The sequence below is a fragment of the Saccostrea echinata genome, unplaced genomic scaffold, assembly GCF_033153115.1.
Source record: "Saccostrea echinata isolate AGI-Se365-2 ecotype Australia unplaced genomic scaffold, CSIRO_AGI_Sech_v1 ptg000056l, whole genome shotgun sequence".
Taxonomy (NCBI): Eukaryota; Metazoa; Mollusca; class Bivalvia; order Ostreida; family Ostreidae; genus Saccostrea; species Saccostrea echinata.
In genome coordinates this window covers 6,873,409-6,889,751 of record NW_026889805.1, presented here as the reverse complement: position 1 = coordinate 6,889,751, position 16,343 = coordinate 6,873,409, and the positions used below count along the sequence as shown (strand labels likewise).

At 36.2% G+C, this 16,343-nt stretch overlaps 1 protein-coding gene across 1 annotated transcript in view; it reads right to left on the bottom strand.

Annotated features, from left to right (window-relative positions):
* LOC133173483 (low-density lipoprotein receptor-related protein 2-like) overlaps positions 1-16,343 on the bottom strand; it is a 50,447-nt gene that overhangs the window by 30,331 nt on the left and 3,773 nt on the right. The window contains exons 9-37 of the mRNA XM_061308468.1: positions 16,181-16,321; positions 15,160-15,444; positions 14,873-14,986; positions 14,715-14,775; positions 14,355-14,413; positions 13,769-14,005; positions 13,438-13,566; positions 11,286-11,411; positions 11,070-11,201; positions 9,629-9,748; positions 9,402-9,527; positions 8,981-9,189; positions 8,694-8,878; positions 8,150-8,378; positions 7,793-7,979; positions 7,393-7,521; positions 6,906-7,078; positions 6,445-6,698; positions 5,204-5,378; positions 4,810-5,035; positions 4,328-4,501; positions 4,148-4,246; positions 3,753-3,959; positions 3,322-3,457; positions 2,808-2,979; positions 2,568-2,681; positions 2,318-2,426; positions 2,082-2,207; positions 1,664-1,900 (exon numbers count right to left, since the gene is read on the bottom strand). Coding sequence (XP_061164452.1) covers positions 1,664-1,900; positions 2,082-2,207; positions 2,318-2,426; positions 2,568-2,681; positions 2,808-2,979; positions 3,322-3,457; positions 3,753-3,959; positions 4,148-4,246; positions 4,328-4,501; positions 4,810-5,035; positions 5,204-5,378; positions 6,445-6,698; positions 6,906-7,078; positions 7,393-7,521; positions 7,793-7,979; positions 8,150-8,378; positions 8,694-8,878; positions 8,981-9,189; positions 9,402-9,527; positions 9,629-9,748; positions 11,070-11,201; positions 11,286-11,411; positions 13,438-13,566; positions 13,769-14,005; positions 14,355-14,413; positions 14,715-14,775; positions 14,873-14,986; positions 15,160-15,444; positions 16,181-16,321 — 4,671 coding nt within the window. The remainder of the gene's footprint in view (positions 1-1,663; positions 1,901-2,081; positions 2,208-2,317; positions 2,427-2,567; positions 2,682-2,807; positions 2,980-3,321; positions 3,458-3,752; positions 3,960-4,147; positions 4,247-4,327; positions 4,502-4,809; positions 5,036-5,203; positions 5,379-6,444; positions 6,699-6,905; positions 7,079-7,392; positions 7,522-7,792; positions 7,980-8,149; positions 8,379-8,693; positions 8,879-8,980; positions 9,190-9,401; positions 9,528-9,628; positions 9,749-11,069; positions 11,202-11,285; positions 11,412-13,437; positions 13,567-13,768; positions 14,006-14,354; positions 14,414-14,714; positions 14,776-14,872; positions 14,987-15,159; positions 15,445-16,180; positions 16,322-16,343) is intronic.

Genomic DNA, 16,343 nt, shown 5'->3' with positions numbered 1-16,343 from the left:
CTAAAAGGGAGTGGGGGGGGGGGGGGGGTATGACTTGAACAAAATTAAATCTACACTGCTTACATAATTTTTTGACTGTGACTTTTTTCTCTACAAGTTTGAACTTTCATTGTGGCCCCACCCTACCCCTGGAGGTCATGATTTGAACAAATTTGAATCTACACTATCTGCGGATGCTTCCATATAAATATTACAAACCGTGGCTTTGCTGTTCTTGAGATTTTTAAAGGTTTTTCTTATATATTCCTATATAAAACTTTGAAAGTTCATTGTGGCCCCACCCTTACCCTGGGGGTCATGATTTGAACAAACTTGAATCTACACCACCTGAGGATGCTTCCAATATAAATATGACCAATCATATCTTTGCTGTTTTTGAGAAGAAGATTTTTCCTATATATTCCTTTGTAAAACTTTGATCATCCATTGTGGCCCCACCCTACCCCTGGGGGCCATGACTTAAATAAACTTGAATCTATACCACCTCAGGGTGCTTCCAAATAAATATGACCAATCATAGCTTTGCTGTTCTTGAGAAGAAGATTTTTGAAGATTTTTCCTATATACTCCATGAAAACTTTGATTGTCCATTGTGGCCCCACCTACCCCCAGGGGTCATAATTGGAACAAACTTGAATCTACACCACCTGAGGATGCTTCCATATAAATATGACCAATCATAGCTTTGCTGTTCTTGAGAAGAAGATTTTTGAAGATTTTTCCTATATATTCCTATTTAAAACTTTGATCGTCCATTGTGGCCCCACCCTACCCCCCGGGGTCATGATTTGAACAAACTTGAATCTACACTACCTGACAATAATTCCATATGAGTTTCATCTTTCCTGGCCCATTGGTTCTTGAGAAGAAGATTTTTCAATAATGCCATTAATTTTTTGCTATTTCGTAATTATCTCCCCTTTGAGGAGGGAGTGGCCCTTCATTTGAACAAACTTGAATCCCCTTTACCCAAGGATACTTTGTGCCAAGTTTGATTGAAATTGGCCCAGTAGTTCTGGAGAAGAAGATGAAAATGTGAAAAGTTTACGACAACAACGACGCCGACGACAACGGACAAATTTTGATCAGAAAAGCTCACTTGAGCCTTCGGCTCAGGTGAGCTAACAAGTCCTGACGAACAGTGGCATTTAAATCATGTTTGTGATATGACCCTTGACTTAATGGACTTCAAGTATTTCTTGAAAAGATGCGAATGTTATGTCATAAAAGTATATTTTTAAGGTATAGTGGGTCATTGCTCCATATTTTTGGTAACCAAAAAATGTACATTTTTATGCAAACTTTGAGGATTAACTTTCAAAAAGGTGGAGCGAAGACCCACTCATATCGAAAAATAGTGTTATAGTATGAGAAAATGACTCTTTTTGCCCGCTTTAGTGTGTGTCTAATATTTCACAGGCAAATAATTTCAATCTTTGAGGGATTTTTGCAAATTGTAGAGATTTTACATAAGTATATTTTAATGTTAGACGAAATATCAAGGAAAATTTTGATATAATTGAAATTTAATTTTTCATCTTCATGTTTGTCACACTATAGGCTTATCGCTCGTCATGTTCACCCATCTCCTTAATTGTAGTTTTCTTAAACAAGATTATACATGACTGTAAAAGAAAATACAACTTTTGTTATTCATTCTTACTTGAAGTATTTCCAGTTTTAGCCATGTCTTCTATATCATTGGTTCCCTTTCTGACCCGGCTTATTGATTTCCCGAGAACCTGAGAGAAGTAGATATAATTCTCTTCATAGTCGAAGTCCACAGCTACCACTCCAAACAGGCCCTTGATGGGGGGCATTGGAGCTGACTTAATCCTGGGATCCAAGGACACACTGATTATCTCAGACTCTGCAGCAATCACAAGGAACTCACTGGGAGCTGAAAACAATATCTGATGACCTCAATAAAGTTTGCCAAAAACCCTGTTTTTAATCCACCCTGCTCACATCCCATAAAGGCGTACCTTTTTAATCCACCCTGGGTTCACATCCCATAAAGGCATACACATGTACACAGATTTTACAGATATTTCAGCAATCCTACAAGTGTGATGTGTTACCTTTGCAAGATTTGCCACCTTTATCCAAAACCCCAGTAGCACACTGACATTTAGGTTCTGTCTTGTTTGGGAAAGAGAAACAAAGCTGTTCACATCCTCCATTATTTACACTGCAAGGGCTGGAGACTGCAAAACATAACAAACTTAATACCAATAAATTAGTGTCAAAATATGTGCCTGCATGTATTCAAGTGAAGCTTACTTTCCTTAGAAAATGATCTGAAATTTTATTTTACCATTAGGCTGCACAGATTGGTGAAAGATGGCAATGTCTCGCAACATCTCTAGATTATTTTTAATGACGGTACTTCTAGCGTTTTCTCGATCTTTTCTGGATTTAAAAACCTGAGAATTAAATTTCACTAGCTATAAAGTGCTGACTTACATAACCTTTTTATAGTAAAACACTTCAATTAGAAATGCAAGAGCAAAAAAATATTTTTAAAATCATTAATCTAAAACATAAGCCACTCCTTGTTTTCTTACCTTCTTTAGGTTACGATCCACCCAATACATAAACTGGCCTCTGATAGCAATTCCAAATGGAGAGGGGAGATTAGTCTTGACATATTTTCTGTTTCCACCACTGAAGGACATTTTCTAACAAAGCAGATGTACAGTAACTTAGGAATAAATTGATAATTTGACTAAACAACGTCATTTTCAGAAAGCAGAATTTTTTGATTTTTTGGGGGTCAAATATGAGACTGAGGATATTCTTTGTACCTGAATAGCGTCCACCCTAGAGTCTACCCAGTAGACTTCATGTGTTTCGATATCAATGGTGATCCCACGAGGATAGACGATCCCATTCTTTACCAGAACAGTCCTATTACTACCATCCAGATGGGATCTCTCTATCTTAGGGAACTGACCCTGGTCTATCCAGTAAAGGTACCTGCAAAAACAAAAATTAACAGAAAATCAGATGCAGAAACTGAAGATAGAAGCATTAACTCTATGATAAATACTGAAGAGCTCTTCCCTATTTTATATGGAAAATGTTAAACTTCCTGAGAATTTTTTTTCATGTGAAGCAGATAACATAATGAAATTTAAGATATTGTAACAGGAAGGGAGAAAATGGGATGGACCAATCAATGATTCAAATTTGGGCTCCCCTGAACTCTGGACAAGTGCTTATATACCAACTGAGTTATTGGTCATCAGCTAATGTACCTGTCTGAACACTATATTATAAACACAGTTTCTGTGTGCGGTCCCTTGTCTTTGTACTTACCTTTTAATGGGATTGACAACTAGAGCTCGAGGTGTAGCTTCCTTTTCCTGAAATAGTATCATACGATGGGTTCCATTCATTCTGCTCACCTCCATATACGTCACATAGTTCTTAGAGTTAGTGAAATACAAATTTCCTGTGCAACAAAATGTAATATATGTCACCTTAAATAAGCATAGCTTTCAAAGAAAATAAAGTTCCTTTAATGGTTTAAGCAACTTTTCCTTTATTACTGGGTGAATAATAACTATAATATAGGGCCTCATAAAGATAAACTTGTCATAATCCAGAACTTGCCAATCCAAAAAAGAAATTTAAATCAAAAAATCCTTGTAAATGAAACATCTTTAATATTCATTTAACCAAAGTGAAGAGCATAATTTTCAAAACTCATCCAGCACTGGCTGAAACCAATAAGGAAGAGGGGTTACCTGCTACCCAATCCACAGCAATTCCCTTAATGCCATCTCCTGACTTCATACCAATCCCGTCCACAACTACTTCCTCATACCCTGATCCATCAGCATGAATTCTACAAATTCCATTATTATTGCCAAGTTTTACACCAGTTGGGTCATAGTCACACCAGTATATATGTTGTCCAGCCACATGGACATCCACATGTAGGGCAACACGATCTATATCAGTAGAAAACATATCTGTTGTATACACTGTGGTAACTAAATATTTTTTTCACTTTAATATTTAATAAAAGAAGAAAAATATTCCAAAAAAAAATAATTTTCATATGTAACTATACTTTACAGACACTAGACAAATAGGTATAGCAAAATAGATCTTCATCACAATAAACACAGATACTTACCTGGTCCCCTAATGGGAACCATGGCATCATTGTGACTGGGGCTCAAAGAGAATCCTCGAATCACCTCCAGCATCGAGACTACAGCAAATGTATCTTCCACTGAAAAACATAAAAAAAATTGTAACATGTACCCAGCATCTCTCAGTGCAGGGTTTATTATTCAGTGTTTTATTTACGTACTGTAGCACTTCCCAGTGGTGGAGTTCATCTGGAAGCCTGTTGAACACTGACAGATGTTTTTCCATTTGTACTGTCCTGGTCCAGGTAGACAGAGCTGCTCACATTTACCATAATTAAACTTCCACTCTTCTGTTATTCCTTCATACTTCACCACACAACCATGGGGAGACGTGTCTGTTACAAATCAAAACGCTATATGTTATTACACGAACTTTGTATATTTAAACCCTGATACCTCAGAGTGGTGATACGGATGGAAAACTCTGAAACAGGAAGGATTCAAGATGACAATTTGAATTCATATCACTCACAAATTCAAAAAAGTGGTGGAAACAATGAGTTGTTTTTATATAAGAATCAATTAATGAAATCATTTATAAAATCATTCATACACTTTATAATGAAATCAACCAATCAAATAAATAAAAAGAGAACAATGTACATAAACAGGCTTGAGATTATAAGATAGAAATTAAACCTACTGTCTTTATGGTGTTCTCCATAGATTTTCAGCCCATGAAGCATTAGGATGTTTGTTTTGATAACTTCTTTGCGTTTTTGAGGAGCGTTTATTGAAACAGAGAAGATGGACTCAAAATCAGCATCAACATAGTAAAGTTGATTTCTATACACTGCTATACCTCGGGGATTACTTAGGCGGTTCAAAAACACTGTAACACTTCGAGGACGCAATCCACATTTCATAATCTACAAGAGAAAGAAATCATATTTCTGATGAAAATTAACAATAAATGTTCATGACAACAATAGCTTATTAGCAGTTTTCATGCCTTCCATTTCTGAGATTTCAACTTTAAAAAATTCTTCCAAATGACATGAAGACAAGGACATTATTAAGACTTAAAGAATGCTTACCCATTGCCTTCCCGAGTCTGTCCAATATAAAGTTTCCATATTTCTGTCCAGGGTGATGTATTCCGGTTTCTCCACTCTTCTCTGTAGAACTATAAATGGATTGCTTCCACTCAGGCTCATTCCCCCAATCTTCGAGGGCAATCCATTCCCTCCCTGATCTGCATAGTACAGCTTCCTAAGGGCAAAAATACAGACAGTCAGACCATTTATTATATACCCAACAGGATATCACTCAATTTTACTGTAGATTTTGTACAATCACGTGACGGTGTGATCCAACTTTCTGGATCACCACACTGTGGTTTTCTGAATCCATATCACCCCTCTCTGAAATTGATGACGTAGTACACAGAAACACGACGTTATTTTTCTTGCGCATCAAAAAGTCCCTTGACACAATGCTTTGTTTAATGGAAAAATATTAAATAATTGATCTCAGAAGTTTTTAAAACTATATCTTGCTAGTTGTAAGGGGGTATATAATAAATTTATCATTATAACAGTAACTTGATCCGAAGAGCCACATCACTTCGAGTTGACAGGCGCGGATCATCAGATCAAACGAGACGCGAAGCGTCAAGATTGATCTGATGATCCGCGATTGTCAACTCGACATGATACGGCTCTTCGGATCAAGTTGCTGTTATAATAATATATATGTACCACATAGGGTTACATACTATACACCAAATCTTGATTATCTCAGATTTAGTGAGACTGAATCAAAAAAAAAAGAAAGATTTTTTTAAATCCCATATTCATACGAGGACTCACCGCTTACTCATTATCTCTAGTGATTGACATTATATTGTTTAAGACATGGAGGAACAACTGTAGAACTTTGGAACAAATTTGTTCTTTACCTATAAATCATTCTTCATTGTCTTAAATGTAAATAATTCTTAGTATGCAATAAAAAATATTGTTGAAGCAAGTGAAGTGATATAGTTTGCCTTTAACTCCTACTAATAATGGTTAGGGTCTGACACTGTAATGACTCCAGCTTAGCACAGTCATAGTTTTTCCTTGTGTAGTTACCCATGGTTAGGGTCTGACACTATAATGACACATGCCTAGCACAGTCATAGTTTTTCCCTGTATACTTACCCATGGTATGGGTCTAACACTACTGACACCGGCCTAGCACAGTCATAGTCTTTCCCTGTATACTTACCCATGGTATGGGTCTAACACTACTGACACCGGCCTAGCACAGTCATAGTCTTTCCTTGTATACTTACCCATGGTTTGGGTCTAACACTAATGACACTGGCCTAGCACAGTCATAGTTTTTCCCTGTGTTGCTGAGAAGAACTTTACGATAGTGATTATCTCCATCCATTCTCATCACTTCGATTGTTCCAGCTTCATCATCTGTCCAGTATAGATTCCTAGTGGTCCAATCCAGCGCAATGGCACGAGGACTCCCAGAAAACAGGGTGGGATTCATCTCCTTTTCCTTTCCATCAACCAGAGAAATGGCCTTCACAGAAGACTGAAAAAAAAAATTACGTAGAACACTGAAATCAAAAACTTTGACGTAGGACAAAACATCCTGCATTAGCAAGTATAAGTCACCAATATGACATGGGATGTAAACAAATGCTTATTTAGTAAAATGAATGGCAGGTTGAAAATCAAATACTAAATAATTTATGGAACCTAGTGTTTTACCACAAAGTCATATTCCTTGTCCACTTACATTGCCATTCTCTGGTCTTTGTACTATGAACATAGTTTTGTTCTGTGTGTCAAAGTCCACATCCAGCACATTTTGTTTACTGGAGAGAGGCAGCACATCATGGACTGTATTGTTATTAAGGGTCAGTCCTACCAGGCCAGTCTTAGTGATGTATGCAAGGTATGTCTGACTCACTGAAACCAAAACCATACTAGTATATAATACCAACACAGACTGACAATACAACTACTAAATAAACAATACCAAGGCAACTAACAAAACCTGCCAATCTATACTTATGATGCAAATACTTCCTATAAGCAAAAGCCTTTTGACAGTTTAGATAGGCCTTACAAAATGTTGAATCCATGTGACCATGACCCTCTATTACACCTTTCATTATTCTAAATTTATTGTATTTAATAGACTAAGTTTTTGTGACTACAGTTCATTTTGACATGTTACACTGTTCTGTTGGAAAACATACATTCTCTTTTTCTAGTCTTACCTTCTTGACAGGACCTCTGGTCATTTTCCAGAGCCATACCTACAGGACAGGCACACGAGTATCCAGAGGGCTTATCAGCTGACAGTAAACAAAGATGGCTACAGCGGGCCAAAGCACAAGGATTGGTATCTAAATTTAAACAATGAAACAAACTTCATGAATTAATATTGCATATTTGACAGAAAATTCATAATTCTTATACATGTTTTATGTGTAAAGAAGACCTTATTAATCTGGACACCTATTTTTTTGTTACAAACTCTCCAAACAGCTAAAACTGCAGTGTTTGAATTGTTTTTATCCATATTAATGCTCAGTCCTTATACATTGAGCTGATTAGTAACCCAAATGCAAAAGGAAACAGATTTTTATATCAAGGGTTAATATCTTCATAACACACCTTGAGGAAGGATGACTTGTCTAGCAGGATGCATAATGGCTATTCCCAACGGTCTAAGGATGAAACTGACGACAACATTCCGTCCAGCACAGTCAAATTTGTTACATTTAGAGACACGCCCTGCCATTCTATCAGTCCAGTACATGTAATCTTCAAACACAACAAGGTCATGTGGATGTCTCAAAAACTGAAAACCAAAATGGTTTGGATATACAATACATGTACATATAGTTCAGTTCTTACATGTGCATTACCATGGTAAATACTAAGAGAAGATCATACTGATCATTCAAATAGAGCACAGACTGCAGATTGATGACAATATTTGCAGAAAAAATTTTGTTAAAAAAAACTTACATGATCATTTGCAAAAACCTTCTGTCTTCCTGAGCCATCGTAGTTACAGAATTCTATAAAGTCAAGCCTTGCATCTGTAAAATAGACTCTTCTATTGGGATAGTCTAGTGTCAATCCATTAGGCCAATATAATTTCTCCGAGATGATGACTTTCCTTCCAATGCCATCCATCCCGGATCTCTCTATCTTAGGATTCTGTCCCCAGTCAGTCCAGAACAGGTACTGAGCTCTGACAAATACAATTATTCAGGTATAAGAAAACTAAAACAATTACTGTAAACCAACTTTTATTCGCGAGCGAGAAATATCCGCAAGTTTTGCGACCTTCTTAAGTTCTTTTATTCGTGAATATTTCTTGTCGTGAATCAATTATCTACCTATATATTTATGTAGAACATTGCCTCGGTCGTGAAAATTAGTAGCCCCGGATGGATTCTAAACTGAAGAATTGCGAATAAAAGATGTCGCAAATAATAGTTGGTGTACAGTAATCAAGAAATCAGATACTGAATAAAAAAAATATCTATAAAATCATGTACTGTACCCACTGCGGGGGTCGACTTCGATGCCTCGAGGGTTGGTGATGTTCTCACTGAAAAGTATGGTCTTCATACTGCCATCAAGTTTGGCTACCTCAATAGTTTCTACTACATAATCATTCCAGTACAAGTTACCACCAATCCAGTCCACAGCCAAGTCCTCAACGACATTTACTCCCACAGGGAACACCTACAGAAATCATCAATTTCTGTTATAACTGTATTATAAAGAACTCGTCCAAACATTGACATTCACAGAGAAATGCTAAGCAATCCAGTAAATAATCCAAACCTCTGTAAGGTTACTCCCATCAACATTAACCCGGAAAATTTTCTTCAGCGATGAGTCTGAGAAGTAGACATGTTGTTTCTCGACATGGACATCTAGTCCTGCTAGAGCCTGGATCCCAGGAAGCTGGATGTTTGTCAGTTCCATCACATCTAGTCCTGCCTTCATCAGATCTTTCTGGCTGGTCACAAGGAGATAGGGTTTAGTCTCATCTGTAAAGAAACAGAAGTAAATGCACTCAAACGTGTGTTTTTTCCTCTCTTTTTTTCATTTTTATTTATTTCTTTATTTTTCTTTTCTCTTTTTTTTTTGGCCTAAGGAACTACAAACAAGCATCTGAAAACTTTTCAAACAACTGAAGCCAGCATAATTCAAGAAATCCAAACTGCACATATTATAGTAAAATCCAAATCATCATACTCACTTCTTTCAGCAAGACATGTGGTATGATTGACTAGTTCATATCCTGGATCACAAGTGCATTTAAATGACCCTTTAGTATTGATGCAGTGTTGACTGCATTTCCCAGGAGGTTCACATTCATTATCATCTGAAATTAACCACATTATTATCATTTTAGTTTGTTTTTTTTTCAAAAAAGTAAACCTAAAGTAACAGTACATAATGAGAATTTCTGTTCTGACAGCTTACCCACACATTCCTTTGTCCCATTCAAGACCTGCCCCACAGGACAAATACACTCTGCCCCACGAGGAGTCTGAATACACAAAAAGTTACAGTGACCATTCTCAACACCACATTCATCAGTATCTGCAAGCATAAAAAAAATTTTTTCACACTTCTTCCAACATTTGCAATGCATCTAAATTTGCATTGGATCTTAAATATTCTAACAACATCCAAATATCAAATTAACTTAATATATAATATTTTAACATTCTCTTGGGAAGAGAATGTTTTTTGTAAGAAAAGAAACATTTTAAACTAGAACTGTCCAAAACGGACAAATACCCCCCGCTGGGTTTTTCAGAGGTGCCAAATCACTAATATTTCATGGATCTAAGAGGTGTTTTCTTATTAACATTTAGAGTGAAAAAATAATTGCTCATTATATTTTTTTTTAATGAATGAAACCAAGGAACAACCTAATAAAACATCAATACCAATACATTGTAGTTACATTGTTTTTGGATACATAGAAAAAATAAATTGCAACTATCTGTCATCTTTTTGAGACATGACATTCTGCATTGATTGTTGAAGAAAAAAATCAATTAATTACAAAATCAAATTAATCTTGATAACTTTATATCAAATTCATTTTAAAAATGAAAGGCTGGTCATCCAGTAACTATTTACTATGACAGACAATAAATTACAACTAAGAGAATTAAAAAACAGAGATCTTTAAATTCCCAGGAGATATAGATAACACACGCTTGATCAGAGATGCCCTAACAACTTCCCACACTGAACTCATTAATTTATCTCTAATTGGATGATGTCCACTCATTAGTCCCAAGGGACAAATGGATTTACACTATCTGCTGTGTAATGTAAGAATTGTTTTTAATACTTGGTGATTTTTTTTTTGTTTTTGTTTTAATGAATAGTTTTAAGCTGTAGTTCACATTTTTGTACAGATGTTCTAGATTCTGTGTCTCAAACCTTAGAAATAAACCTAAAATGACTAAGTCAATAAAAATGCAAAAAAACTGTAAAATGCAGAAAAATGATCAAATAATGTTGAAAATACCAGGTGCACATCTTCATATGGTAAATAATGAGTGTACAAATTTTCATACAATTCTATGAAATAGTCTTTGAGTAAAGATCAGGACAAAACCACATAATAAAAATGAAAAAAAACACCTGTAAAATGCAGAAAAATTATTCAATCATGATGAAAATACCAGGTGCATACCTTCATATGGTGAATAATAAGTGTACAAATTTTCAGACAAATCTATCCAATAGTATCCAAGAAACGCTCAGGACAAAATCTTGTCTACAGACAGACGGACAGACGGACAGACAGACGGACAGACAGACGGACATGGTGATTCCAATATACCCCCCCTAAACTTCGTTTGCGGGGGGTATAATTATAAACAGACAAGACAGTACTCACTACAGATGGGACTCTCATCATCCCCATTAGGACAGTCTGGGCTGCCATCACAAACTTTTGTTCTATTTATACATATTCTAGAATTCCCTGGACATTCCCACTGATAATGAGGACATTTAAAACTGGGAGGTGCTGCAAAAGAAATGACTTGTCTTATATTTGAAATAACTGTTGAAATTTAAATTCAGTCACCTTTATTTTTACAAGTTTCCTTACGACAAGTGAGACTTTGATCCTCGTCAGAATTGTCACCACAATCGTCGTCTCCATCACAGATCCAGGACTGAGAGATACAGCGGCCATTAGCACACCGGAACCTGTCTGACCAGCAGGTGGGTTCAGCTGTTATAAGTAAAACAAGAACACCTGAGAAATACAGCAGTATTAGCACACCTTAACCTGTCTGACTAGCATTCAGGCTCAACTGTTAAAAGTCATAAGCACAATTTAATCTGTCTAACCAGCATTCAGGCTCAACTATTATGAAGTCATTAGCACAACTTAACCTGTCTAACCAGCATTTAGGCTCAGCTGTTATGAAGTCATTAGCACAACTTAACCTGTCTAACCAGCATTTAGGCTCAACTGTTATACAGTAATTAGCACAACTTAACCTGTCTAACCAGCATTTAGGCTTGGCTGTTATACTGTCATTAGCACAACTTAACCTGTCTGACTAGCCATTTAGGCTCAGCTGTTGTAAAATCATTAGCACAACTTAGCCTGTCTGCCCCCCCCCCCCCTTTCCAAGTATAGTATTTCACTATAGTAAATTTTCCTTTAGAGGCTGTTTGGCCACCCACTTTTTGCTATTGTAAGGTCAAGCACTGTCAAATTGCAGAATTTGGACAGTAAATAAGGTTGGGGTTTTTTTTTTGGCTTGTCAGATAATTTTGGGAAATTGGCCCCTCCAATTTTGGTCAGATTAGGGTTTTTTTTGCTTCTCAGTTTTTTGTTTTTTTTTTTTGGGGGGGGGGGGGTTGCCCCCCCCCCCCCCACTTTTGAAACCATTGCTACGGGCCTGATCTAAGACACTGCAGTCATTAGCACACCTTAACCTGTCTGACCAGCATGTAGGTTCAGTTTATTGTGTTTATACTACGACTGCCATGCACTCTCGCACGCCTTGAGGGGAAGCGTCAGACTGGGCTAAACAAACACGGTCGTTGACCGGCGACAATGCTTTGAAGCGTGACAATGGAGAGTCAATCAGCTGATGATCAATATATTGAGAGTTAATTATTCTATACACATGTAATTTCGGGGAACTCCAACGTGTTCACTATATATACGATAACAGATTTACAAAAGATGACATAACGAGCAGTAACAACATGATAATTAACACGCTTCTGATTCAAGTTTCTGTGCCCAGAAAAAAATTAACCCTTTCAAAATTTCCTATTCTTTGTATTTAATCAATTACTCATGCTTTGTTTTTAAGTATTAACTTGATTATCTTTCTGATGAAATGTACATAAGAGCCAATCGTCGTCTAAGTTTTAGAGTTACCTCCCGTTTTAGGAAACGTCGCGTGGTGCTATATTTAGCACTGGGCACATGGAGAAGTAAACAATGGAGGAAACTTGGCGAAAAATGTAATATGTAAAAAAAAAAAAGAACGTTTAGAAAAAAAAAACAGAATAGAGAAAGCAAAATTACAGTTATGTCAAATATATGCCCCTGGTTATATTAATTTACTTTTACCATGCATGTCATCAGCAAGTTTTCATGCTTGCAGTTAAAAAGCTTAGACATAGGCAGGATGTCGGTGTTTGTTCGTCTGTTTGTTTGTGTGTCTGTGACTATTTTTTTTCAAAATACTTCCCATTTATCAATTTTAGTCATATTTAAATAAAACGTTTCATACAACAGGCAACATCAATTCTTTATATCAGTTTTTGAATAATGTTGCCATGGTTACTCTATCACTGAAATATTTTTTTTAAATTCCTTCAAAATGTTCCCATAGTTTTGGGCCAATTTTGACACACTTTTGTAAAGTAAGATACATAATCTTTTTTATTTTTTTTTTAGCTTTAAAAATTATTGGTTATTTCAACTTTTTGTGTTGCAGTGGTTATAAGTTTTGTGAAATAAATCATTGATTAATGAAGGTTAGGAAGTCTAACACATATTCATGTTTTCAGTCACATTTCGCCTTCGCGCAGCTTCCTCCATGGTTAAATTTTCAAATATGGAGAACCCTGGTTTACATTGATAAAAAACAGATTCAGAATGTTACCAACAGATCAGTTGAATAGCTAAATTAACACAAAACTTACAAATGGGTTAAAGATGATGAATAAGCACAACTGATGGGTAGATTTACCAACAAAATTAGATAAAGATGGAGATAAATACTGACGACAAGTGTCCGGCTCATCGGATCCATCCTCACAGTCGGGCTGCCCATCACATTTCCAGCTCTTTGGTATACATCCACCCTTTGTACAGTTGAACTCGTCTAACAAACACATATTCTTTTCTCTTGTAGCTAAAATAAGCAGAATATTTCGGTTATTAATAATTAAACTAATTAAAGAAACACACACACAGAGTCATACCTTGCAATTAGAAGCGGTAGAATCTTTTAAAGGTGGTTTCATATGGAAATCAATAATGAGGAGGTTAATTTTTTCTCTCTCATAATAACTGAAAAAGACAGTGATTTAAAAAGATAATTTGTTTTAACTTACGACAGTTAAGCTCATCACTTTTATCCTGACAGTCTGGTGCTCCGTCACAGTGGTACCTCTCAGGTATACACTGCCTCACCTCCTTACAGGTCCATTTACCGTCAGAGCATACTAACGGGGGACAATCCTTCTCATCCGACCCATCATAACAATCCTGAAATCCATCGCAGACTTTCTTTTCATAGATACACCTATTGTCACCACACTGGAAATGGTCCACATCACATTTATGAGAGCCTACAAGAAGATACACATAGATACATCTATTGTCACCACACTGGAAATGGTCCACATCACATTTATGAGAGCCTACAAGAAGATACACATAGATACATCGATTGTCACCACACTGGAAGTGGTCCATATCACATTTATTAGAGCCTACAAGAAAAAAATAAACATAGATGCACCAATTGCACCACACTCAAGGTGGTCCACATCACATTTGTGAGAGCCTACAAGAAGATAAACATAGATACACTGATTATCGTCACACTGGAAATGGTCCACATAACAATGGTTTACACTTAAGATTGCCTACTACTTGGAAAAGAAAAATCAAAACACAAATTTATAAACAACTTACTGCAAAACTGGCCTTCATCTGATCCATCCCCACAATCATTGTCAGTGTCACACTTAAACCTACAAGAAAAGGAACATATTTACAGCACTAATGTATAGATTAAGATTGGAAGGAGTTCAAGATATTTGATAGAATATATCACTTTACCAAAATAAATTATTTTTGGATAGCATATCAGTGAAAGCTCTTCACTTACTCTATAATAACATACATAATTCATCTCTTCCACATAAAACAAAGCACACAGTTTATTCCATTGCTAAATGCAATCTTGTCCACAACCATATCAGTTAGTTTATGCTTAAGTTAGTAACTACAACACAAAACCCCCAGACATCCATCCCTGTACATTATCTGTACCTCTTATTAATACACAAGGTGTTATTACACCTGAACTGTGTGGGGCCACAAGTTTTATTAGCTGAAATAAAAAAGAATGGGATGAGGGAAAAGATATCTGAAAGGTGAAAGGACATTTCATAAATAAATTAAAAATTCAATTGATTTCAGCAACTTACAACAGCCGAGTTCATCAGAACTGTCCCCACAATCATTGTCTCCATCACACATCCACTTCAGGTCAATACAGCGATTATTTTTACACTTAAAATGCTGTGGACCACAGGTTCTTCCTATAAAGAAAATTATATTCATGATCTAGAAAATCTTTGATAAAATTTCAGAGTTATTTCCCTTAGAATTAAAAGAAAAGGTAGTATGAACAGGACATGTAACACCAATTATTTTATCACAAATAACCTTCAACATAAAATCTTATTCTAGTAAATCATGCACCAAGTGACACCTTTTGTACAATTCTTTTCATCAGAGTTATCCAAGCAATCGTTTTCCTGGTCACAAGTAAAAGTGTTTGGAACACATCGTTTGTTGTCACAGGTGAAGAAGCCAGGACGACATTTCTCCTCTTTAAACACTTCCTCGTCCTGATGACAGGTCCTCATGTCCTCATTCAGCTTCATCCCGAAAGGACAGGCACACTTCCTGCCTAGCCGCTGGACACCTCCAGAAAAGGGCACCGGGAAACAAAAGTGGGAACAGTCACCATTCCTCTTGGCACAGGCATGATTAACTGAAAAATGGGTTATTGGTATTATATAGCATGTTGCACCGCCCTCTTGTTTTGGTATGTTTTTTTTAAAATGTCTTACACCTATTTTTGATATTTCTGTCTCATGGTACTTTCAGTGGAGACAGTATTAAATGTTTCAATCTATAAAAATAAAACCATAATTAATGAAATTCTTTTCTTTTGAATCAATGAAATATACTAGAGGAGAGAAGAAACTTTTTAAAAAATTTATGCACTTTCATTTTATGCATTTTCACTATATGATCAATAGAGCCCAATCTAACTCCAGAACCCCTGACCCTGGGGCCATGACTTTCACAATTTTGGTAGAGGGTTCAATGCTTATTACAATCATGCCAACAGATTGACTGTTTGATGTCCACGAATAAAGAAGATTTTTAAAGATTGCATTAATTTTCATGGTTTTAGCCCCCTCAGGGCAATGGGGGGCAGGGATTTTTGAAAGATGCCATTAAAAAATAACTAATTCTTAATTATCTCCACTAGAAGAAGGGCATGACCCTTCATTTGAACAAATCCCCTTCACCAAAGCATACCCTGTGCCAAGTTTGGTTGAAATTGGCCCAGTGGTCCTGGAGAAGAAGATGAAATTGTGAAAAGTTTACAACGACAGACAACGGACAAATTTTGATCAAATAAGCTCGCTTGAGCCATCAGCTCAGGTGAGCTAATAAAAGAATCTTGTAAATATCTGGATAATACACTACAAAATTACATGGTTTTTGTTGAATATCCTTGTCATAAACAGTAATATCTCGTAGAAACTCTATTCCTTTTCTCAAGGTAACTTGCCGATGGCCCTGTTGGTTGATACGTATGATGGCTTCAAGTTTCCAGTCAGAAAAATATATATTTCCTGCAAGCAAAGCTCAAGTTAT